The following is a 27,873-nucleotide window of genomic DNA, read 5'->3' on the forward strand; positions in this document are numbered from 1 at the left end:
AAAGTATGGACTATCAGTCAACAAAATCTACTGACTCGGTTCAATGGATGAAGAGGGACAATAATATGGGGTTAGAGGATGTAACACAACAAGGTACGTGCTCATAGTACAGTAAAATATTTAACCTCTTAAAACCAAAGGTACAGAACAGAAACGCACTGCAAACCTATTTGATGTTTGAAAACCAACAGAATTGCCAATGTTTATAAAAACGTTTAGTTCTCTGCATCTGAAGCAGAAAGAAACATGAAATAAAAACACTAAAAGCTCATACAATTAGCTTTTATTGTAAACGACTGCCTTTCCCCTAAAGCTCATGAACTTCTTCCTGCTCCAACATGTCTCTAACTGCCTGAGCCTTGGAGCCTGTAATCTGCTTTAATATGGCTCCCATCGCTTAAAGCGCCAGCCATCATCTGAAACGCTACCTCCATCAATCAATCAATCGAATTTCATTATCATTGCCCATGTTCACAAATCACAAATTTTCTCATAGGGCTTAACATGGTGCAACATTCTCTGCCCTCAAACCTCAACAACATTAAGGAAAAGCTACCAGAAAAGAAACCTCAGAGAGAGCCACATGTGAGGGATCCCTCTCCAAGGACAGACAGAAGAGCAACAGATGCCGTGTATAGATAACGATCCACCACCACAATATGCAATTAGCTGCCACCACAATCACCATCCATGATAACGATTACAAACATGATCCACCATCATGATCCACGATCCACCAACACGGTCACGATCCATGAACACGAACCTACGTGATGGTGGTGATGCTAATAAAAAAAACAACATACTACTAAAAAACATACTACATCCCATAATGCATTTGCACATGTGTTATCCTGCTCTGAGGGGAGAAACGTTGTATCTCCCAAAAGCAAAAGGGAAAACGGGGAGAGCAGCCAGAGGCAGCAGTGCCCTTTAAATATTTCAAGTCAATTTGAAAGCAAAAACCTCCCAAAAGAATCTAAAATCAGGATGTCAATGAGCTAATTAAGATTTTTTGTTTGAGTTGATTTTTCTGTCAGGCTCACAGAAAGTACAAAGCATAAAGTAAAACTTCTTTGAAACAATGCTGACAGGTTGTCAATGTCCTTTCTTGGTATTCTTTGACATTTAATGTTTTTCCACTTTATTTCCTCCAACTCTCTGCTGCTGTGCAATTTTTTTTACGGCAGAAAAAGAAAAAACAATATCTGCAAAGCTAAGTACAAAGCGTCTACTCTGACCAGCCAGGCTTCAGTACATGGTAAAAGATTTCCGGCTCCTGCAATTGCAGTACTCGTCAAAGGCAAAAAAGCGTCTTTTTTGCTGATGTGTAATTGGTGAAGTAAATTGTTAGGGAAAACATGGATTCTGTTTGTATTCTCTGCAAATTGGTTTCCAATATTCATTTGTTTTTTCAAGCTGGCCGCAGAACACAGGTTCTCACACACACACTCTTTTTATATACATCTGCAGTCTGGTTGTGGATGCTGTAAACAAAATCTGTTGCGGCTGCAGCCATTTGTGAGCCGCACGCATCAGCAACCGTGTTTAAGTGAACGGTGCATACACACAGATACATTTCCACTCATGGGAGTGGACTGAATGCAGAATGGACAGCAGGGGAGAAGGAGAAAACTATTATACATCCCACCTGTTCTACTCAGATATATTCCTTGGCTCATGTTATTAGAACTGGAGGAGGCACGGTGACTTAGCAACTTTTGTACATTTCCCTCTCCCAGGAGCAGGGGTATCGTTTGTCTGTGCCTAAGCTCCTGTCATCTCACACAGCAACTCGCCGTCCCACTCAAACTGACAGTTTGATCAAAAGAGACAAAGAAATTGAAAAGGGCTTTCCCCTGGTGGTTGGGCTGTAACAACACGACAGCTAAATTAAATCACTTTTCTTTCTTATTCTCCGTCTGCCCGCCTGCCAATGTGTTATCTCTCTCCATCTTTCTCTCTTCCCTCCCTCTGTTCCCCTGCCCAATTCAAGCCCTAACCTTGTTAGCAGAGAATTGTCCAATTTGATTTGATCAGTATTCTGTCCTTGAGGCCTTGCTTAGATTAGCAATTGTATTAGCTCTGGTAGCATCAATGAATAGCCAGGGAATGTGTTCAGCGTCTTTGCCTCCCATATGATAACTTTGCTAATCATGAAACGACTGGGCTGTGTGGCTCCAGCAGGGGCATTAGCTGGCAGACAGCGACCTTGATACCATGTAGCATTCACCTAATGGTCGTTAGAGGATTGATACTGTACCTCTGCCCTGCAGGTTCTGATGGCTGGGCTGGATTTGAAGAAAAGTTTTGAGTTTAAGTTCACCTGAACATTAGTCAGCAAATATTTGACTTTTGAACTGTTCATTAAAAGGAACCAGACAACTTGATGTGGTGCATCAAGTGTCACTGTTTAGTGATAATATACAGTAAAAATATATCAACTTGATGGACCTACTGTCTTTGTTGTGCTACTCCCTGTTCAGTGCTACATGGCTATTACAGGTGGGAAATATTTATACTTGTATTTATGTCAGGAATCAATCAACCGTTAATTAACACAAGGCCCTTTAATGTTAATTTACATAGTGCCCACACATGGTTACCAAGGTAAATTGTGACCATGGTAACATCAACTGCATGACAGGAAACACACTATATATTAATTATCTTAGATCAGGTTCAGAAATGAACTAGAATGACACTCATGCAGCAAATACATACACCAAGACCCAACAGTCTCCTTATGAAACCACGTTTCATTTCTCGAGATCCAGATCTTTCTTTGGATCTGCACCAAATTGCACACCCTCATAAATGTCAGCCCCCTAAACATGCCTGGTTTATTTCATCTAGATCCAAGAATCATCGTTTAAAATGTTGAAAAATCCAATTAATTGCAATAAAGTTCTTCAATCTGCCCCCTGATCAGGATCCACACCACAATTGAATGGGTCCAGCAGTATATGTGTAATCCTGATAACTAACAGACAAACACACACATGAAAAGGTTAAACACTGCACTCTGAAGGCCTTGTTCTAGAAATTATCTGATTACAAATCTTGCTGTGAGCTGCCATAATCAATATTAATCCGTGCAAGAGGTCTGTCACACAACTATACTTTTGGTCTCACCTCTATCATGCTTCATAGCCTCTCTTAGCTCATTACTTTGGTTTCCATGCCTGTAACTCCTGATTTCAGTCTCTCTTTCACCAGCTCTGATTTGCTCCCTGACATCTTCCATTTGGGACAGTGATTCCCCTGTGGTACCAAACTCAGCAGAGATCCCATAAAAAAAAAGTGTAGTTGGGCTGTATTTGTATTTGCCTGTTGTTTTATTGGTGGTCCGAAAGAAAAACTGAAAAATTGTTTGTGGTGTTTTTTTATTCAGTATCTTCAGTAATATCAGTAATCTGCTCTGTGATGGTTCTTCGAGAGGAACTGACACTTTGGAACAGTTCTACTTTTTCTGGTTCCAGCGGCTCTGCAGCAGCAACAACCTTCACTAATTCTCCTTCTGACTGAGGTTACAGCATCTTAGCTGTTCGGTCACCACAACACTCGCCTGTGTAACACTGTCTGTCAGAATGCGGTCTTGTAAAAGCTGCTTGTTGAGCACACTAACTCCACAGAAGAGCGTTAACTTTATCCAAAAGCTTTTGTCATTACAACTCATCCAGTGCTGTAATGACACTGAGACATTTTCCAGCACTGCAATTGTGTCCCTGCAAAATATACACTGGCTTTTTTTTTTTCCAAGAAAGATTTGTCACATTTGTCCCAGGCCTCACACACACACACACACACACCAATACAGACACTGTGTTGTCATCAGACCCATCTGTAAACTCAGACTGGGTAAAAGCATCACAATTTTTAAACTTAAATGCATGGAGAGCCAGACAAGATGGTGGGGCGTGCTCGGCTTGGCTCGATTCGGTTGGCAGTATGCAGCGTGAATGATTGAGACACAGAGAGGAGCAGTAAATTACTGACAGCCGGTATAAAACTGTAAAGCAAATTCCTTTTTTACGGTCCAAACATGTAAGAAAAGATCCAAAATGAACATTGTAAGGGGATAACCTGATCACTATACCCAAATCATATAGACGGAATTTGTATAGGAACGATTAATTCCCGAGCTTTTTGATCCAACAGTTCATCACTATATATACACCGTATTTGTTTCTCTTTTAAAGTGCAACATTCTACAGCTACTTTTGTTGACAGTCGCCATGATGCTTGTCAATGCTGACACGTAACAACTACATGTTTTGTTCACCCTGACTGTGACCTGACATGCGTACAGCCAGAAGGACATGCTATTTTAGTTATTTTGTTTTATTTTGTTATTTGTCGCTGAAAAAAATTAACTGCTGTCATAGGGTTTTAATTAGTATTTCTCAGTAGCTTTCCTGTAAACCATCTCTTGGCCTGGAGGCCAGACGCTTTCCTGCCCCTGATTTACACTCTTTGTTTGCCAACCTGTCTTTGTGGATGGTTTTGAGGAGCACACACCCTCCTCACCATGTTTAAAAATGCAATTTGGCCCAAGTCCTTCGGGATATATCTCAGCTCTTGTTTAAACCACTCACATGAGCAGTTAAGATGGAGGGCGGGTAAGAGCCTGAAGTTACACGGGACGATAGAGGAAGAGAGTGAAGTGATAGCAGATGAGGGAGAGGCAGTTTAAAAGATTGATGACGAGGGGAAGCATGATGAAGAGTGATGAGTTCAAGTCGAGGGCTTCAGGTTTTTTTTCTTTTGTAATACGCCTGTGGTGTCTTCAGGTGCAAGTCAAAAAATACTACAAGTGAAGCTCCTCTGCAGATAAAAACACATGCTTGACAGTAAAATCTGACAGAAAAATGTAAGTTCACTCTCACTCATGCACGCACACACACACACACACACACAGAGCAGTGCTCATTAGTTCGGCTAGCTAGCATAGCACACACTCTCAAAGTGCTTTGTGAAGCGACTGGCCAATTATCTGTGTGCAAAGCAAACCAGTGAACCTTCTTAGCTGGCCACCAATTACGGTTCAATCTGATATGGCCCACAGCAGCTCCCCTCTCTGAGCTGTCAGACACACACACACACACAAAGAGAGAGAGAGAGAGAGAGAGAGAGGGGTTGAGTGACTGACAAGAGCCACGGCCAATTAGAGCCAAGGGAGCGTGTCATTAACCTCACCCTGGTGGTCAAACCTTTAAACAAAGCCTTGTTGGACACCTGGCCTTAAATTTGAATCAATGAGATTAGTTGGGCGGGAGGGGCTGTCTTATACCCACCCTGGCAACTCATAAAGACGAGACATGTTGGACACTTGCCCTTAAATTTTGAGTAATTACAAGACCCTGGGCCAGACACTCAGTGGAGCCGGGAGGGTCTTTTTTTTTCTTTAAAATTTTTGGGAAGAACCATCACCTCGGGAGTAAACACCCCCCGCACTTCAGTATTCCCTCAGCTTCCTCTACTCTATCAGAGACAGGCTCTTGGGAACTGAAGTCCCAAATTACAGTCATTAATCTCCTTAAGGCACATCCTGTGAACAAACATATCTCATAAGCTGCGAGTGCACATTTGCTGTAATAACTGCAGATTCAAAAGAAACAAACAATGTCTTTGGTAATGTTTAGGACACTTGTCAGTGAAGCAGAGCCTCAAGAAATGTTTTTTTTTAGGTTTAAAGTGCAAAGTGGGTTTTTTTAGCAGTTAAGGCTGGTACGAAGTTATGTGAGGTCAGCAGTGGCTCTCCGGGGGTTGGATTATAGTTCGATAGTGGCTTGGCAGGCCCTGACCAGGGTCGGCGCGCGCTCGTTTTCATTTGTGTGAAATCCAAGACATCTTGGGAGTTTTGCCGAAGAGGAATGATAGCACACTGTCAATCTGTGCTCCACCCTGGAAGCCCCCCAGAGAAAACACTTACAGGATTCCTGTGTGACAGAGGATAGTAGTCACAGTGCGTGTAGTGTTTGGTAGAAATTGTCATAGTTCCAATTCAATCATGTAAGAAAAGGGACGAGTGAGCCGGGGTTTTGTGGTGCTGGTTTTTGGTTCCACAGCGAGGCTGAAATAGATGTATGACTGTGTTCTCATTTATTCATGTATTTATTAATATTGCAGTTGCAGCATGGCTTCGGTTCCCTCTGCATAATTGTGACCAGTTTGGCCTCCTGAGAACGACTGATGTATTTAAATGAGGCAGAAGAGAGCAACACCTACACTTAATATCATTAAATCATAGTCTCAACATATAAGAAAGCCTCTTGATTGGTCGTTATAAAACAGGTACTTCTTCAGATCACATTCACAGAGAATATATAATTATCCACTGAATTTTGACATAGCAGTTAATTATTATAAATATGCTAATCACCTCTCAAACCGATACTTACTGTGTTGCTTAGCAACCTTGTTGTTTAGCTATCTCCTTTTATTGTTTGATTAAACAATAACATTTAATTATCATTTATGACTGTATTCATTAGGCTTTCAAATTAGCTTTCTTTGTCCCTTGAATTTATTTCTAAGTGCTCACCATCCTGTAATGACTAATAGCACAACCTCTCATAACGTATCAAATAAATAACAGATGTGATTTTATAATCATCAGCCATTGGTTATGTTGCAGATTGAGAATCCAAGCAAATGTGTGAACGAAATGCAGATGAGTGAATGAATGAAGCACATTAATATTGACTGTGTTGTCTTTATACCTGCACAGGGAAGGCCAATGTGAATGTCCAGTGGGACGAGGACTCTGCTGAGAGTTTCCCATTAAAACCAGTGAGAATAGGGTTCGTCTTGGTGGTCCACGGACGAGCTGCTCGCCAGTTTCAACGCCTCTTCAAAGCCATCTACCACACCTCGCACTACTACTACATACACGTTGATCAGGTGAGACACAGTGAACCAACGTGGCCTGCTTCTAGAATGCACTGATCTCCAGTTTATCTCCTGAAATGATCCATCACGAGTTTTTCCTTTGTTTATAATTTATATTTCAGGTGTAGATTTTTATATATTTTGTTTTAGTACTTTAGTTATATTTTATTTTATATATTTTATTTAATTTCTTATATTCTATTTTTTATTTATATTTTTTGCTTGTGTGGAATATTTTGGAGCATAGCTAGAAGGGAGCCTGTGATGCAAGTATGTCATTGCCATCGACTGCTGTATTTAATTGCACATGATGAATAAAGTCTTGAATCTTGCCAGCCCCAGTAAAAACTAGTGAAAAGGCCAGAATGAGTTCCTCGTAACATTCCTCATATGTGGGAGGCAAACTCTGGAGAAAGTCAAGGCCCCAATGTGTGAACATTCAGAGTTCATGTTGAAAACAGCTATGAGGTCCTCACTCATACGAAGCCAGTCAGGCTCTTTAAAATGTGGTCTTTGATTTAAAGTAATTACATTTATTTGTTTTTCAATCACATTCACTTTTGAAATATAATCTCTTGATGTCCCACAGAATATGAATGTTTGGTCACTTCCTTTTCATTTCAGCGCTCCAACTACTTGCACAGGCAGGTGCAGGCCTTGGCCGCACAATATGCCAATGTGAGGGTGACACCGTGGCGCATGTCCACCATCTGGGGCGGTGCCAGCCTGCTGACCATGTATCTCCGCAGCATGGCTGACCTGCTGGCCATGAGGGACTGGAGCTGGGATTTCTTCATCAACCTCAGTGCTGCTGATTATCCCATCAGGTAACAGAGCAGCATGTTACACCACAGTGTAGAGTAGAGGGGAAAGCAGAATTTCTCCAAGAATTGACATTAGTTGACGTAAGCGTCCGTGAGATGTAACAAATCTTTGGACAGGACGTGGTTTTCTCTTTAAAAATGCAGCCGGTCATGTATAACAGTAGTGGACAGCTCTCAGCCAATAAGGGAGAAACTCAATACACACAGGTCCAAGCTCCTGTGGTTAACTGTGAGCTTTAAATACAGAGTCACTCCAAACCAAACAGATCAATGAAGTAGAATCTCGGCTTTTCTCAATCGCTATTTGTTCACGTCTTCTCTTCCAAGCCCCTGCTTCCTTCCTTGCTTGCACTGCATTGAATGGGTTACATGATGAACTGATTACAGTTTAATTGCCCTGGGTCAATACCTATTGACTTTCCAGGTCTGTTGTGTACTGTACGGTCCGAAAGTCATCTCTCCTTTTCCAAAACATCCCTTTTAAGAGTCTGTAAAAGTTAATTAAAAGCCACAAAGTCTACTTGAACTGGACATGTAGCATGGAAACAGGAGGAGAAATTTCATGAGTTGAACTGTTTTTTTTTTTTTTTTCTATGTGAGTTTATAGTCCTCAGGGAGTTCAGGGTCTGCTGGGTTTTTGATGTAGCTCTGCAGCAGCCAATTAAAATCCCCCTATTAAGGAGAGAGTTATCTCTTTTGCACAGCCAGATGTCCACCAGTTGAATTTAGACAAGCTGTAATAGCCACTGGGTAAAAGGAAGCTGGATCTCATGTCTCCACAGCTGGAGCTAGGATGCAGGGCCAAATGCGGATGTCGTGCGTGGACGGGTTCAGTCTTGTTGTGTTTAGCCGTTTTCAACATTTCGATAAATGCTGCAGACATGTCTGCGCATGTGCCCGCTTTCCTGCACCCGTGTGTGCACGGCTGAGTTGAGTGTGTCTCAGCACTTGTGCATATTTATCCTGTTTGTGTGTCTGTCAGCGTATGATTAAGGGTATTTGCGAGTGCATGCGCCAAGACACTGTTTCCTTCCCATCTTTTGCCTTCTCATTTGCATGAGGGCGATGTTGAGAAAAGGGCTGACAGTGGAGGTTTTAAGCCCCATCTGTTGGGAAACGAAACGATTGATGGAGCGAAGGAGGGAGCCGAGAGGCAGAAATGACAGGGAGAGAGACGTGGCAGTGAGAATAAACAGTTAGGGAAGGGGAACGACAGGGAACTGCATGTTTTGGATCCATGCAATATGAAAATATGTAAATTGCACACTTGTATCTTTGCTTAGCAAGTGCACAGTTTGGATTTGACCAAGTCTGCACGCTGCATATTTTACTGAAGTGAACTTGAGAATCTGGTGGGCGCAGGTTCAAGCCCTTGTGAGAGTGTCCTCGAACAAGAGACTGAAACCCAATCAGCTGACAGTCCTCTCTGATGTCTTTGGAAAGAGGATCAAGTGAAAAGACACATTCTCCCCCGAACAAATAAACACATCGGCATTACATCATCATTATGAAGTCACTACCGCGCAGTTAAACTTGTTGGCATAAGTACGAGCCTCACTTTGTAAAAAACTTTTAAATTACGAGTATTACTTATACTGATCCTATTACATTTATCCAACTGAAACTGTCCAACCTGCTCTGGTATTTCCTTACATTACAGGCTTGGCCCAAATGGCACTCGTCATGGCACAGTCAGGAATGCGGGGGGCTCCCCTGCCCCGCGCTGCCCTGACTACTGCTGTTGTTATCAGTGGGACTGGAGACGAGCATTATTTCCCCTCTAATTCCCTGATAATGTCTGTCCTGCCGCATGGGTGCCTCTCAAAGGCAAATCCAGAGCCCCTCACACCAGCAGAGGGGCTGTGTGTCCACGGGGAGATATACTGTGTGTGTGTCCAGAGAGAGGCCAGGGGATGAGTTACGTGCTTGCTTTGTCAGAGGGTACAACGCTCTTTCCCAGCTTTTATCTACAGTCTCCTTGCTTTTACTTCTTTTTTTTCTTTAAAGCCCCTTTCATAGACTTTATAGTAGCTTTTAAGAAGTCTACGCTCTGTGAGACAATGAGTGGCTGCAGGCGCCATATCTCCTAATCTCTTCCACTTTGTCATCTACATCAGGGGAAAGTGTTCTTTTTTTATTCTAGCTCTGTTCCATAACTGATAGGTGCCATTTCCTGCAGGAAAAAAAATCTTTATAGCACTTTAGAATCGAGCCAGACCACTTGAAAATGTAAAAAAAAGAAATTCCAAAGTTACTAAACTTTTTGAAGGTTTTTCCAGGACCAATATAACAAGTGCACAATCCATCTCTCATCTGTTTGAGTGTGAGTTCATAACCTGACAGCCAGAGTGTTCAGCTATTCCCCTCTGGGATGGTATATTAAAAGTCCTCGTTATAAAAAGGGCAGATTATGAATTTAACAGTAAGACCATGGAAGTGTAACAGTGGTATAATGATGATGTTTAATTGGCTATGATATTGAAAGGGTGCACATTTTGGTATGAGAGGCGGAGTGGAGACTCACAGCAGTGTGTGTGTGTGTGTGTGTGTGTTAGTGTGTGTGAGTGAGTGTGACTGTGAGACAGAGCAGCCACAGGGCTGACAGTAAGCAAATTAGACCCAGTGGATGGGGTGACCACTCAGGTGGCAAATGTGGAGCTTGACATGAATTCCCTTTGCGCTATGTGTGTGTGCGTATGAGTGTGCGTGCCTGTCTCTGTGCATGTAGCGTATATTGTATTGTCAGTGTGCGTACTAGCAGATACACAGCATGCGAGCGTGTGTGTGGGAAGAAGAGACAGAGAGGGCTGTGATGTGTCTGTACAGCACATCATCAGTTAGGCTTTATGGCTCAGGACCTCCTAAGATAAGCCCCCCAGGCTGTGAAATTGCTCCTTCAAGAGAAAATGACATTAATATGCGCTTGTCCCTCCCCCCACTGATCCTTGAGCTTTTTACCAGAGCCTCGCTGCTCTTTCAGAAAGCCAAGCCAAGCCGTCATGAAAAGCTCCACCACAGATGAAATGTTAGAGCCATTGACTGGGGCAGAGCCTGCAGAGCAAAGCTTTTAGCCTGTCTGGCCTGCATGTAAGGAAGTAGACTGCTCCACAATGTAAGAGCAGCGTGAAGTCATTCATCAAATTCACAGATAGCACGATCTTTTGAATGATCCTAAATAGTTTGAACAGTCTGCAGGGGCTAAGAGGCTGACACCGAGAGCAGCCAGGGTTTGGAAATGACCCCAAAAACTTTGATGTTGGAGCTTGACTGTGTCACATGATGCATATGCAGCCGATAATAGGCAGTTTTCTCACTTATCTGAAGGATAGTTTCTCCCCTTCAGTGTGACTTTTACACTTATGTATAAGCAGGATTTTGTCACACCACAGCTTGTTTGGAAGGAAATTAACAGGCAACTAACACAAGTATGATGTGATAATGTGAAACCTCCAGCCCAGTGTCTGAAATTAGTAGATTTAATTTTAAGAATGTTTTATAACTTTTGCATTTTGAACATTGAATTGAGAAACTATATTCAAAAGAAAATGTTAGATTTTGTGTCTTGGATGGAGTGTTTGAAAGTTCATGACTGAACAACCAACAATAAAAGTTCAAAGTTGAAATGACTGCAGGATCAAATCCATAATTGTTGTTTATCATTTATTAAAATTAACTTTAAAAAAACATAACTAATCTGCTTCATTAGACCATCATGTGGGTGTGGATTGATTGACAGTGAATGAGTGATTCTCATTGGTGCACAGAGACAAGTACTGAGTCCACTGAGGAGATCACAGACCAAAAAAAACAAAAGTGCTTGAACTTTGTTAGGAAGTCTGTTGTTCATGTCGGACCCATCACTCAACTTGTGCCCTGCATGTCATCAAAGTAAAAGTCACTTTCTGATTAAATCTGGATGAAAGATTCATAAACCAAGAGTAAAAACAACCTTGTTTACAGTTCTGGGGGTGTAAGAGTGCTGCAGTCATTTATAATGGTGGTCAACAGGGAAAAAGCTTTTTGTGCCGGGGGGAATTTTTCATAGCACAACCAGGTGAACACTGAGGGAAAACAGCAGCAAGTCTGAGTGGTGGTGCCGTATCCAGCTCTCTTATATCCACAGTGTTGCTGGGGAAGGTATTTCTATCAAATCATTACAATGTCGCTTGGGAGACCAAAATGATTTATATGGAATTATTATTATTATTTACATTTGTTGAATTAAAATCTCACATGGCAGCAAATTAACATAAATATGATAAAATGATAAAAGATGAAACCAATTCAGTGACATAAGATAAAAGAAATCATAAAACTGTATAAAAAGGCAAATAAGATAAAGCAGACACTGTAAAAAAGTTTTCAGAGGGCATTGAAGGGATCTCAGTGACTCAGTCAGACACATTTCCTCAGGCAGGTCGTTCCAGAGCCTCGGGGCCCTGACTGAAAACTCTCTGTCCCCGTATTCAACCGGGTCCCTGCAAGAGATGAGAGACCTCTGCCTGAGGTTCCCCAACCATGCCCTGGTTCATATGGTACTGAAAGGTCATAGATGTAACTGGGTGGAAATGTCATGTGAAACTTAAACGTTAACAGTGAAATCTAAAACATTGAGCATGGGAGTCAGTGAAGCTAAACCAGGAGTGATGTGGACATGTGTCTATAGGTTCTGCTGAGCTCTGCACAGTCTGGGCAATTTTTGTCTAATATTACCTCCACCAAGGCCCAGCAGTCCCATTATTAAAATTCACCAGGTCCCGATTTTTTATTGGATTTTTACCAAATTTCACACACTCATAGATATCCATTCTCTGAAAAACGAACCTATCTTGCCAAGTTTTAGAAGGCGAGAAAAAATCCTGGATCCCCCCCTCCTGATCCTGAAGTCACACAATTTTTATTGGTTCAGCTCTTAGTCATGCCCCACCCCCCCAAAGACTTTCACAGAAATCAGCTGAGTAGATTTTGCTTAATCCTGTTAAATAACAGATGAAACATAACCTCCTTGGCAGAGGTTATAATCAAGGCATGACTAAATAAAAGCATGCAACCTGGCCTCTGTGTCTTTATGAGTAAGAGAATATAGGATTTGTAATATTATTTTTAAAATATATATATCTAAGATGATGAAAACCAGATTGGATCAGCTTTGTGATAAGATGTTCAAAACTTAGATGACTATGAGGAAGACAAGGAAGGACAATAATGAATTTTAATTTACTCCCTTTTCTTGGAAACAAAACACCAGCTATGCTAGCTGGGCCAAAGATCGGGGTTGGATTTATATGATGGTTGATGGACATGATGCTACACTTAGCTGCTAAAATCCCAGATATTTCCCTGTGGAGTTGGTAGAGATCAAAAAGGGAGATAAAACAGTTAATATTGTCGGCCAGAGACAAAACTCCAGATTAATGATGATGTTAAATGGTGATGATATATCATTGTCCCCTGGTTTCACTGCCCCCTCGTGGCAGAGAAGATCATTATTGAATGTTTAAGGATTTTTTTCCACAGTAACATTTTAATTAATTCCATAAAAGTCACATTGTTTCCTTAAGCACGGCCAGAAAATATCAAGGTTGTGCCTCTAGCTTATTCTAACCCTGTGTGTCCCTGTCAAAGCTAAGTCTATCTTTTCCATTTCAGGACCAATAACCAGCTGGTGGCCTTCCTGTCCAAATACAGAGACATGAACTTCATCAAGTCACATGGCCGGGACAACGCCAGGTAAGATGCAACTATTTCGTACCTCGCCCTTTAGTTTTGATTGAGGTTCCTCTTCTTGGAAATTCAGGAAATACATTTTAAATGCAGTGCTGGGAGGCGGGGTTAAGACACGCCTATCCCCCACCCACTTTTCCCACACAGACATCGTGAATGCCCCCCAAGCCATGTTCAACCCATGAATGTAGATCTTTTATAAATGTAATATCAGCATTGTGTTTAATCAAAGAACAGTCATATAATTTAGTTTACAGCTCAAAACATGTTTGTTGTGCATTATCACTTTAATCTCCCCACAACCTCACTGCCTTATTGTTTCTCTATGATAAATTGTCTTTTTCTGACACTCGCACACACACGGAGCACACTCCCGCCAGCATGGCGTGGTTAACGAATCATGATACAATTAGCTGCCATCTGTGGCTTCATTAATTCACCTTCTTGGTGGGGTTAGTTTGCAAGGTCACAGCCAGAGCGTCCATCTCTGCTGCCCACCTCTGCTTCCTGCCTCGTCACGCCACCGGTGGCAAACCAGTCACCGCCGCCACCAACTCTGAGAGCAAAAATACACAAGAACACGTGAAGAGGAGGGGAAAAAAATCCAGCATGGATGCATGAGTCAGCGTGACTCAGCTTTGTGTTTGCAGTCACAGTTTTTATTCAGTGCTGTATGATGGAGTGGGTTTCTTTCCTGATTTAATTTAATATTAACAGCAGCAATGAACTTGATAATCGACTAGTATATGCTTATGTTTGATTAAAACAAATACAAATGCTTGAAAATGCGTAAGAGTATAAATATCCTCTGTGTATGTGTGTGAGCTCCTGTGAAGCACAAGGTCAGTGCATCAACAGTGTTTGTCACCCGTCGGAGGAACAGAGGGAACATTTTGACCTGGGTGACCTGAATTTGACTCCCAGTCTCTAACACTCGATATGTTCACAGGATAACACTATCCATTATGTATGCAGGGTGTCGCTCCTCTTACTGTGGATAAAACTGTGAGCAACGTATTTGTCAAGTCATTTAAAAGTTCAGTGTGTAAGATTTGGGTGAAAGGGATTTTTGGCAGAAATTGAATATAAAATAATCCTAGTGATGTTTTCACTGGTGTGTTTCATCTAAATAATATGAGTTGTTACTTTCTTTACCACAGAATAGATCTTTATATTTAAAAACTTAAAAATTACTGAAGTTCACCACAGGTTCTCTCTCATGTTGGGAAGGAGAGGGTATTCTGCTGCAACATGCAATTTCACCTCTAGATGTCACTAAATTCTGCACACTGAACCTTTAAGGCCAAGGAAAGTTGTCTTTGGATACACACGAAACAGCTGATTCTCAACATCCACAAAAAAATCTTCCATTTAGGGAAAGTAACGAAAAAAATGCAAAAGAAACCTGCTGATACAGACCACTCTTCTCTTAGATTTTGTTAATTTTTTTCCGATTAATTATTAGCTATGTGTATATTTATTCTCAGACGCTGATATAACTCTACGTTTGTGTGTTTCTTAGGTTTATCCGTAAGCAGGGTCTGGATCGTCTGTTCTTCGAGTGCGACACCCACATGTGGCGGCTGGGCGATCGTAAAATCCCAGACGGCATCTCGGTGGACGGCGGGTCCGACTGGTTCCTGCTTAACCGCATGTTCGTGGAATATGTCATGAACTCCAAGGATGACCTGGTCACCAACATGAAACGATTCTACGCCTACACCCTGCTGCCTGCTGAGGTAAGACAGGAGAACCCAGGTGGACTGAACAAAGGTTCCTCCTTCTCGTTTTTCTCCCTAAAACAGATGCACAGTTGTCTGTGTGTGTATCTGTGTGTGTATGTCAAGTGTTTCTTAACCTGTGACAATTGAGCACTGTCCTGTTATAGAAACCGTAGACACTGGTCTCTTTTCAGTGTCTGTGTTAGATGTTCAAGGGAAGAGGAGGAAGTCGGAGGCCAACATTAATCATGAAGTGAGCTGAAGGTGTAAAGGCTGACTTGGAAAATTGGATGTTTATCATAAACTTCTGTGAAACGCCATCCTCTGCTTCAATTCTATTTTCATTTGTGGGTACTGGCGGCGTAAAGAAAAAAAAAGGAATACAATTTTCTAAATTTTTTAATCTTCACTCTGTCTCTGCTTCGTCTCTCCCGGTTTCACCTCTCTCTCCCAATCCCATTCTGTGTCCCGCTTCCCAGTCGTTTTTCCACACGGTGCTGGAGAACAGCGCCCACTGTGACAGCATGGTGGATAACAACCTGCGCATCACCAACTGGAATCGTAAACTGGGCTGTAAGTGCCAGTACAAGCACATCGTGGACTGGTGTGGATGCTCCCCGAATGATTTTAAGCCTGCAGACTTCCACCGCTTCCAGGTAATGATAACACACAACTGTAACGTGGACACTTTCACTTCATCAATATTGATTTATAGCTGTTACAGATGTTCATAGCTAATGATACTTTCGTCCATTACGGTTTTTTAGTACAGTAATGGAGTATTTCTACTTTGTGGCTCTAGTATTTCTTCTTTCACCTCTGCATGTCATGATTTTAACAAACTACTATAAAAATTACATTTGGTGATAACAGTAAAGCAGCATCTTAAACTACTCATACAGCAGATAACATAATATTATGTTTACCATAATATGGTACAGCCATTCTAAATGTTAGAATGGTTGTACAATTAGTAACTATGAATGACCAATGTGCATGTCCACAGAGACAGGTTTTAGATTGTGGACATGCACTCTCTTCTGTCTCTGTGTCACAGCTTTGACCAAAAGCTTTGACCTCTGTCTCACTTACGTCCGAAATGTCACTTTTAGCAGTTTGATAAAAACAGGCCCTGGGCTTTAAAGCTACTCTGGATTAAAGGTCTTAACTTCAAGTAGATGTCCATCAGAGACACATCCAGTAAACCTGATATCAAAATGAAAAGTATAAATCGCTTTGGAGGAGGTTTGCTGCACGCACACCTCAGTGCATCATGGGAAATCTTCAGCACTAATCTCTAAATTCTCTGCCCTCAAGATTTGTCCTCTCACCCTCAGCACCCAGCATGTTCCCACAGCTTTCACAATCACTACACACAAAACGATGTCTCTATTAGTGCGACCCTGAACGGGAAAAATAAAATTAATAGTAATTAGATCCTGCCTGCCTTGGGTATAAAGGGGAGAAGAGGGTTAGTTAGCTTTTCAAAATGAAACTGAGTGATTGGCAGTGACTCTGAGACCCCGAGAGAATGTCGGTATCGCTGTTTGACTTTTAATGGGCTCCCTCAAAGTAAAAGCTACAAGAAAAATCGAAAACATTCTGCCACAGTTAAAGACCCTCTTAGTACTTTGACTCACTTGGTCTCTCCTGTCCCTCACATACCAGTCAAACCCGCTACGCTGACCTCAGTCCTCTCTCCGCCAGACCTGTCTGCCATCTGTCTTGCCTCGGTCTCTTGTAAATCAGCGCCAACACATTACCACAAGTCCTTGGCAGGGCTGCGTGGTCTGGCTGGCACCCTGGTACCAGTGAAGGCCGACCCTGGGAACAAAGCAGCCTTTCCAGAAAGCAGCCAGGCCCCCGGTATTTATAGGATTTAATATCCCATTGAGAGCGCCATCTAAGTTTCTCTTTGAACATTCGCAGAGGGGGAGATACTGACAATTACAGTGGGCTGGGATTTGGTTTGCAGATGAGAGGAATAATTCAAGGTACAACTGTTGAGTTGCCCCCACGTGGTGAAGTGCGCTCCTTCTGGATAGAGAGAGAGAGAAAGAGAGAGAGTGGTGATGTGCTTTTGTCTTAGTGCATCATTGTTCAGTAATGTGTTTCAGGATGAGGTGCATTTGGGAAGTCTGTCGGAAAGACAGGCTGTGACGAATCGGTGCTTGCATACGACAGATCAGAACAAACAGGATCTGGGAGGGTGTGTACACTTAAACCCCCTCCTCCTTGTTTCATTTAATAATTCGGGCCAATCGCGGCAGACTGGTGCATATTCTGGTGCCGTGGGAATGAGCATCAACATCCCACCGTTGCCAGATTCAGCCTGAGAAAACGGCAAAGTCTCAGAAATGTGCCACAGCTTAGTTTTTTTTTAGTAAATAGCACCAAGGCGTTGGGTAACTATCTGTAAACAGTGTTGTCACTGTGACTGAGAAGATGTCTTTGTGTTTAAGCCAAGCTGCGGAGGCGGCAGATTTCATGATGCACCATCAACCACACGCGCAACAGTGTGGCGGGGTGAGAGAGGTTGAGAGACAAGGCTTAGATGGAGATGGAGAGGTGGAGGATGACACACACGTACACACACACTGTACAAAGAACTGTGAGGAGAGAAATGATGAATGGAGGGGAAAATTCAGAAAAGGACCGTTGTCAGAATCAGCCTCTGATGTGAGGCATCTTCTGTCTTCGTCAGTTCCCTCTAACTGTGTCTATAATTCCTGTGATCAAACAGTTTTTCCTGATCAACTGCAGCCAATAGCCCTTCGTCATGCTTGCATTGATAAAGCAATAACCTTTAAAGACCTCTCCTGCTACATTAATTGTTTTCTCCACAAATGTTCCTCTGCAGCTTCTTGTGTCTTCCTTTGACTGTCTGCTCTGCGTCTGAAAGAGAAATGGATAAATAAGAAATTTAACTCAGAAAAGAAACCGTGTCTTTTCTCCCTCCCATGAGACAGGGTATTTAAGTTGCGTGGTTTCCTTGTTAATTTTAAATTAATGATCAATTACTGTCAGTGCATTGTGTTCACTGGAATAATGTTTAATTGAACCACAAAGAGCAGTGGTTTTCAGGCTTGTGAAACCTTGAAATAAAGCAATGATTAATTGTGACTTCTAGCATACAAAGGTTTGCACATCCAGACTTGATAAACACAAGGTGCTGAACAGAAGTGACGAAAATCAAGAAGACGAGTGTCTGCACACCAGCGGATGCTCCCGTTAATGCATAGGTCACGTTCCTGAAGAAGGGCCTTCATGAAATGATACTTAACTGGGAGGTTAAATAAAAAGTTTTATGTGACTTCTTGTCATAGATTGCATATGTCATATGTGGGATCATTTTACGCCCTTGTTTTATAAAATAATAATTTTAATGTATGCAGGCAATTAAAGAAAATAGATATTAGAGTCTGAAAAGAAAAGCAACTTGTAAAAGATAAAAAAAAAAAAAATAACTTATAGCTGCTACAAACACACAAACACATCTGAAACTCCAATAGATTGTCATGCACTTTGGTATAATTTCAGCACCATGTATGGTTCTGTTGCCACTGGAATCTTTTTTGTGCAGTGGTTTTGCAGAGTTTAAACCTGTTGGTCGACCAGGGCCTTTCTTTGTAGAGGTTGCATGTTCTTTGTTAGGTTCTCTCTGGGTACTCCAGCTTCTTGAAACCTGGGTGTACCCTGCCTCTCGTCCAATGCCAGCTGGCGCTCAGCGACCCTGCAGGGATAAGTGGTATAGATACTAGATAACACAGGTCCTTTTTTTTTTATTACCTAGCAACACATACAAATGTATCTCACGACCCCTTGTGGGCTTCCTCACTATTTGAATTTAAAGAGCATAACAATGAATTCACCTTATCTGCTACCTTCTCTCGTCACACTCTCTCTTCTCTGCCTCACACGTCACTTTCACACACATCTCACACACCACATGTTTCCCCCCTGTCTTCCTGGCACAAAACCATGTCTCAGTCTTCTCCTTTTTTCTTCTTTTTTATCTCACCCCCCCCCCCCCTCCCCCTCTCTGCAGCAAACTGTGCGACCCACCTTCTTTGCCAGGAAGTTTGAAGCCAGTGTGAACCAGGAGATAGTGAACCAGCTGGACACCTACCTGTTTGGACCATTTCCCCAGGGAACACCAGCGCTAAACTCGTACTGGGAGAATGTGTACGACGAGCCAGACGGCGTGGCCAGCCTGTCGGACACGCAGCTTACGTACTTCCACTCCTTCTCGCGCCTGGGCCTGGCCAGGGCTGCTGCCTCGCTACAGGGTAACCCAAAGGATCACAGCTGCAGGTAACCACATGCAGAATCACCTGTGCAAATACTCTTTGTCCTCTTTTCTACATCGCTCACATCACCAGACACCTACATGTACCTACATGCTCAGGCGCACCTCACTTTGATTTTACTCTCAAAAGCTGCACACGCCCATGTTTGAACATGAAACCACAACATGTATTAAAGCCTTTTGAATCTCTGTTGATGTCTATGTCTGGGATCACATATCAAGGAAATAGGATAACAATGAATAGTGCCTAATGGCAGCAGAGAACTCTGGGTAATGCTTTTCATTTTGTAACGTGATATCTTCCTCTGTCAGTTTATCCCTGAGATAATGAGGCTATATAGGTCATAGCACTGAAAGCTGTCCCTTCATGCCAGTGTATTAGTGGCGATGAATTCCTGAGTGCTGTTAACATGTGTGGTTAAAATGAAAAGGGAACACCACGCTATGGCCCAATGCAACATTTCAGCTCGATGTACTTCAGTAGGGGTGCTCGTCAACATATGTTTCCAGTAGCATCTGGTGCAGGGGCATTTTAGGTTCGCTTCCCATTAGTTTATTTGCACGGTGATGAAGCTCAGTGATTAAAAAACTGTGACAAATTAAATCTGCTGATTCAAAACAGAGAGCATGAGATTCAGACTGCTTGTTAGTGTGACACGACTCTCCATGCATCTAAAAAAAAAGGATAAAGCAGAGAAACACAACAGGAGAGAATAAAAACATTAAGATGACATTATTCTTAATGATGGCAACAATTAAGACTTTTACCCTCTTGAGAAAGGATATGACAATTCAAATAAAACAAAAAAATGAAGGAAAACACTTTGAACGCTATATGAAGACATGCTGTGTTCTAAGCTGCTTTACATTTTGTTGGTGGGTTGTTATCTTAGCTGACAATTCCTATTGGTCTACTCAGGAAATTTTCACAAATTCTCAGATTGACCGATTTAAACTCCAGATGTTCTCCTGAAATTATCTTGGGTGGCTATATCTGAAAATGCAAATATTTGAGTCAGTTTCTCCAGAGCTTTTCTTACCCACCACCAGTGAAATGTCCGGAGAATTTCCGAGTGAGCTCATGGGAGAAAACAGCAAGAAAATCACAAAGATTCACAGCGAGTGAGTGGCTGTTTAGATGAAGTTTTTTTATCACTCGACGAACGCAAAACAAAAAAAAACTAAAAGAATATATATATATATATCAAGATGAAAAAGAGAAGAGGCTAAAGAAGATAGTCGACTTAGCTTTTGGTGATAAGCGCCATGGATTTGTTATAAGCAAAAATGTTCCGCCTCCTGCTTGCTCGCCTGAACGCTCTGGACGTTTTCCTGTTGTTATGAACATGTGTGACTTGGACAATCTCCTGCTGCATTCTTCATGTGTCAAACTCCAGGAAAATGTCGTACCAATTTTCCAGAGTTCATGTCTGAAAACAGCTTCACAGTTGTAGAGGAGGAGGCGACATAAAGCTATCATCAAGTGTCATCTGAGATGGTTTTCTCCCTGTAAGTGTAGTAGCTGAGTGATTAGTGCTCCACCCCCCCCCCCCCCCCCCCCCCCCCCCCCCCCCGCTGCACTGTGGGTGTTCTGTCCTGTAGCCAAGCACAGAAAGGAAACATGTTTCCATCTGTCAAACCTCAAAACCATCTCTCCACTACAGCTGTTCCTACTCATACACTGCATCTGTTAAAAAACAGAGCGAGAGCAGACCATGGGAAAGGTGGTTACATACAGTAAATGTCCGTTTGTGAATATGAGTGTATTTGTGTATTTGACATAACGTGGGGGTCTCCACATTTCTGCCATTGCCAGGAAATGAGCCAGTGAGAAAAAGTATTTCCAAACAAACCTTACAAACAAGCCAGTCTTTTAACGTTTACGTGTAACTGTTTTAAATTAGCTCAGAGGTCAAAGGTCACTGAGCAAGGAAATTGAAAATGTGTGTGTCTGTATGTATATAGTCTAAGTTTTGTATGTGTAAGTGTTTATGCAGTTGACTCAAGAATGAACCTGTTGATGTGTCTGTGTATTCGACATTAGTTGGTGTGTGTGTGTGTGTAAAATATAGACAACTGAAGTGTGGCCTCATGGGTGAATTTCAGGGCATTTTAGAAGTTTTCCTTGCAAACTGCAAATTGAAAATGCTGTCTGTGAGGTGTGTGAATTTTGCATTACAGTCTTTCCCTTGAAAACCGCTTGATAGTACTTTCATTGCATTTTAATCATGGTGGAGTCAATTGAACACAAACTTTGTGAAAAATTTCAAATCACAGGAAATGTGAAAAGAAGATATTGCGTGATGGTACATGGTGCTAGGACTAAACTTCAAATTTCAATTCATAAATCTTAACAATAAATGACTCAGGGAAGAATAAACATGTAAACTTACTCAACATTGGCAGATTTTACCTCCTGTGTAACATTAGATAAAAAAAGGTTTCAAGCAAATTGGCTAAGTTTAATGTCTGAGTTCCCGGATATGGGGTTTAATGTTTGTATTATATTTTGAAATTTATAATGTTGGTCAGACAAAATAAGACATTTGAAAATTGTTGTCTTTTACTGTATTCTGGAATTTCGCAGGTAAAAATGAAAAAGCAGCTAATTGGCAGATTACCCAATAATGACAGTAATAATCAGTGGCAAACCTAACTACCATTACATCTGAGTCCCACAAAGGTGCCCTTATTTCAACAATGATTACCTGTGGATCTTTGAAAACCAGGTTTTTGTCCCATTACTTATTGCTGCTCTGAAGTTATTACAACACACAGAATCAGAGAGGGTACTAGTACTACTTGGTCTATGATGTGTTCTGTCATGAAATGGATTATTGTAGCATTACTGGATGGAGGCCATGAATAATAATAATAATTCTCTTCTGTTTCTCTTCTGTTTCTCTTCTGTTTCTCTATATTAAATAATCTTTAATGTGCAATAGGACAAGTATATGATTTGGTCACAGAGCTGCAGTGAGACATTGTTCAGAACAAAGAGGAGAAATAAAAGTTAAAATGAGTCTGGTGAGTTTCTATTAAATCAGCCACAGTCTGGTTTATAGGCCTAATAATTAAATATACGAGGTGTGTGGTGCGACTGCACAAGGCCTGTCTGCCCGGAGCCTTCTTATTTTTGTTTTATTGATCTGGAATTTCACTGATGAAGCCGAGTAATTAAATCCAATCAAGTGTTTGCTTTTAAGACCAAAGTGTTTCACAGCACATGAGTCCTCATTTGGCAAAATGCAAATGTGTCCCTTTTGTTGTATCTCAAGCCTGTATGTGTTTGTGTGTCGTGTGTGTGTCTGTGGGTGTGGCCACTGGCCACATACACTCAGTTGTCGGTTTAGCTAAAACTAATGCAGTCCTGCAATAAATCCTTCTTTTTAACAGTGGTAGATAAAGTGCTGAAATATTTTACGTAAGTAAAAGTACAAATAAATAGGCAAAATATACTCAAGTAAAAGAACCATATTACCTTTCCTGCTTAAGTAAAAGTAGTATTTGTTTTTAAAGCATTAAAAGTAAAATTATGGGCTGCCTACTATATATCAAGTTTAATATTGAGAATAATACCCTCTTGTCATGTTAATTACTAATGCTGCAGATGATAAGACCAAAAACACTTTAAATGATACAGCAGTGGCCTCTTCCAAATCCATTTCAGGTGTTTCTTCACCAGTGTTGCTGCTGCAGAAGGCAGGGTCTACTGTTACTAGTATTATTCCTCAAAAATAATAATTGGAAACGTAATGCAGTATAAAATCAAGTTGAGTGGAAAGTACAGATATTTGCTGATATATATAGTGGAGTAAAAGTGAAAAATACCTGAAAATAAATCAATTAAGTAAAGTACAGATACACCTAAAATATATTTAAGTACAGTAACTAAGTAAATGCACTTTCTTACCACCACTGCTTTTTGTGAAAGAGGTGTTAGTTCAACAAGATGATCACTTTGGAGGGCATGTTCTGTGTAGACTGTGTTAGTTTTAGCTCGGTGCTGTAAATAAACTAACTAGTGTGGCTAAGTGTATTTTGCATGCCTGTAGCATTCAGATGTGCTCCCAACAGATGGATGGATCAGCCTGGGAGTGAGATGGGAGTCAAAGAGAGGGAAAGGCCATAGAGAGGGATTTGGCTCTTTAAGAAATCCTCTGTGACTGGACTGGAAGAGACTGTGGAGTAAAAGCTTGAATGGAGCTTCTGTGTCGGCTACGCCTTGGCCCCCTTTTCACTGCGTCTCACACTGGCATCAACACCACATCTCTTTTGGGAAAGACAGGGCAGCGGGGGAAGGAGAGCCGAGGGACGAGGCACAGAAAGCAGGATGAAAGGAGGAGAGGGGTAAAGAGGGGGAGGCAGATGGGGGAACAGAGAGGAGAAAGAGAAAGAGGCATCAGGGGAGGAGTGAGTGTGCACCGCTATCCTTTTGGGTGTAAATATTTGCTGTTCTGCTTGTCAGGGTAGCATTTACTGGGACGGGTTGACTCTTGGTCCTGTAGTAGAATACTGATGAGGGCATGAGCACTAGGGAGGCAGTGTGTTTGTGTGTGTGTGTGTGAGTAAATAGGAGGAATGAAGACGAGTGTAAGGAAGCATAAGAGACGGAGGATGAGAAATCTGGGTGAGGCGGGGTGTGTGCAGAGAGCAGCTGTGCAGTGTTCCCCAGCAGTGCCCACCCTCCACTCTTTTTTGTTTTTCCAGAAGTCACTCTGGCCGGCCGCCCCGAGGGCCGGCTCTCTGCCACGTACGAGTCAACACACAAACAGAACAACAGACTAATCAGAGGGGCAAGACCTTCATTTGGCTTCAGCTGACTGGATGACCCAGTTCAACTTTGTTCAGCAGACTTATAACACACAGTGTGTGTGTGTGTGTGTGTGTGTGTGTGTGTGTGTGTGTGTGTGTGTGTGTGTGTGTGTGTGTGTGTGTGTGTGTGTGTGTGTGTGTGTTCAGAGCTCTGACTAATCTGAATCTGCTGCCAATGCAGCCCATGACTGTTCTGTAATTTTCTGTCGCTCGCAGATTGCTGCGGTCTCGACCGTCTCGTGTCATCCTCTCCGCTTCACAACCACAGCAACTGCTGCGGCAACCGTCACATTGTACGGCATTCACTAGTGTGGAAGAAGTTTGTTATTTACTTACTCAGACGAATTCAAAGGTACCTCAGCTTTAATTAAGTATTCACTAGCCCCTTACTTTTTTATCTACTGTAAGAGTGTGTACAAGCATAAAAATAATTAAAATCACCAGGAGTACATGGAAGTAACGTTTAAAGGGAATCATCAGTATGGTCAACGCGCGTCTTTGACAATTGGTTTTCTGTTAAAGGTCACTGAATTAATGTCCAGCGTGTCACACACAGAACACATCGACTCCCCACTAACCTTCACTGCGAGCATAAATTAGCATCCAGCCACATTAGCATGTCCAAGGCCGCCCCCTCCAGGCAGTATCCAGATGAATCTCGATATTCTTCTCCTCTTACAGCGTTGGCCCTGTAAAAGTGGCACAGCAGGTAGATGGGCCGATATCAGGCTTGCTAATAGATTCCCACTCTCTCCATGCTCTGCCAGGTACTTCCCCATGGGCCACCCGGTGTCGGTGCATCTCTACTTTCAGTCGGACCAGTTTCAGGGCTACCTGGTCAAGCATCACGCCACCAACCTGGCCACGAGCAAGCTGGAGACCATGGAGACGTGGGTGGCACCCAAGAAGAACTTCAAGCTGAGCAGCCCTGCAAGCAGCACGTTCAGCAGGTTGCAGTTTGCGGCGGTGAGTCAGTGTATTTGCTCGTCTGGCATCACATGTATTTTTCATTACCATTTAAGTCACTGGTTTGGCATGAGTCACAAAACAATCAGTCAGCAGTTGCCAGTGTCAGGAAATGAGCTCAATTAAAACCCGAAGCACCACACAGGAAAAACACCGCTATTCAGCATGTAATTAGAGGTGAGATATACAGCTCATTGCCATGGTGACCTCATATTCATTGCTATGGCGACCTTGTCAAGACTCACAGCGCTGCATCTCCACACATTTAAAATGGTGCCTGTAATGGCCTTGTAAAATGTAAATTGATTGAATTCATCTAAGTTTATAGGGATGAGCGCGTCCTGTGCTGCTTATTTGTTGTTTCCTAATAGAACGTCTTCTCACCTTCACACTGGAATGCTTCCCTTGATTGTCTTGTTATGTTAATCTGTGTTTCTGTTTACCACAAGGCCTGTTTAGGATACAGCCACTCGGCTGTGATGTGACAGCAACTGAGTGTCTTCTTAAAAAGGACAAAATTAACTGAGTGAATGTAAATTGACCTTTTTCTCTGGTTTATCATGCAAGGCTTTGTCAGAGGCAGAAATGCCAAACGATCTGTGAATGGATTTGTTTGCATTGTTTGCGTGTTTGGATCACAGTCACACACCTTAACCCTGGTCCAACTTTTCCAACAGCCTCAGAATAAACTCAAAGGGATCCAGATTCCATGTAGAGGCTACATCCATACTATTGGTTTTTGTTTGAAAACACATCAACTCTGCAACCGACTCTAGTTTGCAAACTTTGGTGCTGCAACATGGATAATCATTTACAAGCACTGTTCATCCAGTTCTTTGCCAACAACTGTTGTGCAGTAGAATTTTGCATTTTACAATGATACAACTGCTTACATGTGTAGTAGACTGTTATTGTATCATGTCCAGCTGTGTTTTCAGCTGTATGGCACGCACATGCCTTCCTGTTTACACTGGCACACGCAAACCCAGTGCACATGAGTGGTCATTTGGTATGCAGTTTCAGGCATGTTGTTATGGACAGGATTAAAACTGATACGGTGACAAAATGCTTGTGTGGACAGGGATCGTTTTAGTTTAATAACGCTGCTTTCAAACGAAAAGGTAGTAGTATGGATGAAGCCGCAGCTCTGCGTCAAGACTATGAAACCATGAGTGACAGAAGAAACGATGTGAGCTTTATCTGGATGCTCAGCCCAAGGAGACGTTGGCAGTGTAGAACTGTGTAATGGCTGTCAGTCAGACAGTCTGTCCATCCGTCAGTCCAAACGAGAGCAGAAAGAGCTTAAGTTAGGCAGCGCGGCATAGCTGTAACAGCTCCGTGCTTTTTGTCAACTTAGCAGATATGACCCGTTACATTTAAGCTATATGCTGGAGTTTGGAACATAAACCATATGGTCGGCTTTACAATGTGTTTCCTGTCCTCCTTGAGATATAAAGGAAGACAGATATGTCTTTCTCTTCACTCCACTGCTGCCTCCCAGCTGCCTTTATAGACCCTTTTACAGCATGATTTAGTGTAGGACCACTTACAGCCGGCACTGTTAAAATTAGTATTTCACCTCAAGTCAGATTTGACATTGAGAAGTATATTATGCTGCATTGGATAAATCTTAAACAGTAGAATGACTGGCTTTGACTGATGGTTTAGTCCTTGCTCTACCACATATACACAAGGATATCATGGTAGATGATGTATAGAGGGAGACAACAACAGCTGACATGATGATTTAATCCAATAAAACAACTTCACAAATTAAAACCTGAAAAATTACAGAAGAGTCAAATCCACATTTGTCTAAAAATGTAGCATGAGACTGTTTTATATTTAAAACTTAAAGATGTTCTATAATTGTGTCAAGCCTTTAAAATGTGACTGTGAAATGTACACAGAAGTCATCAACTGTATATATATCATCTTGGAGATCCAACTGGTGAGATAATTTCTTAATATTCCCCCATGTTTAGATTTAATTTTTAACATTCTTTATGGGATCTGTATTTCCCCTCCTCTTATATAAACCACAAATTATTTCCCCTTTCTAAAAAATCAGGAGCCAAAAATTGATAGTTGATAAAACATTTGACATATTTTATCAACTCACTTAAAACACACTGACACCTACGTGTTTTCTTACGGACTTAAAAAGAGGGGTTGACCTAGAGCATGGACAGTTTTTCTTTGGTGTGTGGCTGGGACTACTTCCTGTTTCATCTGCATTCAGAAAGTTCCTGTTTAGAATACATTTTTAAAGCAAAGACACTTTTTTGCTCAGAGTTGAAATGAACGTAGTCTAAATGTATTTCTGGGATAAAAAGACACAGGAGTTTTTATGTGTTAGGTAGCATCCATCCGTCTTACCCATAATCCCTCAGTAGTGTAAATGATGCCCTGGGGGAGTCTTCTGCTGCTTCTGGTGAACACCTGGGTTTTATTACCCCCTCACAAAAAGTGCCACTAATAAGTCTCTGTACAGAGCTTCAAGGGACATTTGTGCCCTGTGGTTTTAATCAGGGTCAGATGCAGACTGGGACTGTCCACGCCACTGCCTGATCAAACTGACCTGTCTTATTGGACGTGTCAGACTTTGGGCGCCGGCAAG

General features: G+C 42.0%; 1 protein-coding gene across 1 annotated transcript in view; it reads left to right on the forward strand.

Annotated features, from left to right (window-relative positions):
- Positions 1-27,873, forward strand: part of xylt1 (xylosyltransferase I) — a 79,497-nt gene that overhangs the window by 42,292 nt on the left and 9,332 nt on the right. The window contains exons 3-9 of the mRNA XM_069530304.1: positions 6,734-6,906; positions 7,519-7,721; positions 13,368-13,448; positions 14,965-15,181; positions 15,643-15,819; positions 19,212-19,477; positions 25,055-25,253. Of these exons, the coding sequence (XP_069386405.1) occupies positions 6,734-6,906; positions 7,519-7,721; positions 13,368-13,448; positions 14,965-15,181; positions 15,643-15,819; positions 19,212-19,477; positions 25,055-25,253 (1,316 nt within the window). The remainder of the gene's footprint in view (positions 1-6,733; positions 6,907-7,518; positions 7,722-13,367; positions 13,449-14,964; positions 15,182-15,642; positions 15,820-19,211; positions 19,478-25,054; positions 25,254-27,873) is intronic.

The sequence above is a fragment of the Paralichthys olivaceus genome, chromosome 8 (genome assembly GCF_024713975.1).
Source record: "Paralichthys olivaceus isolate ysfri-2021 chromosome 8, ASM2471397v2, whole genome shotgun sequence".
In the NCBI taxonomy this organism is placed as follows: domain Eukaryota; kingdom Metazoa; phylum Chordata; class Actinopteri; order Pleuronectiformes; family Paralichthyidae; genus Paralichthys; species Paralichthys olivaceus.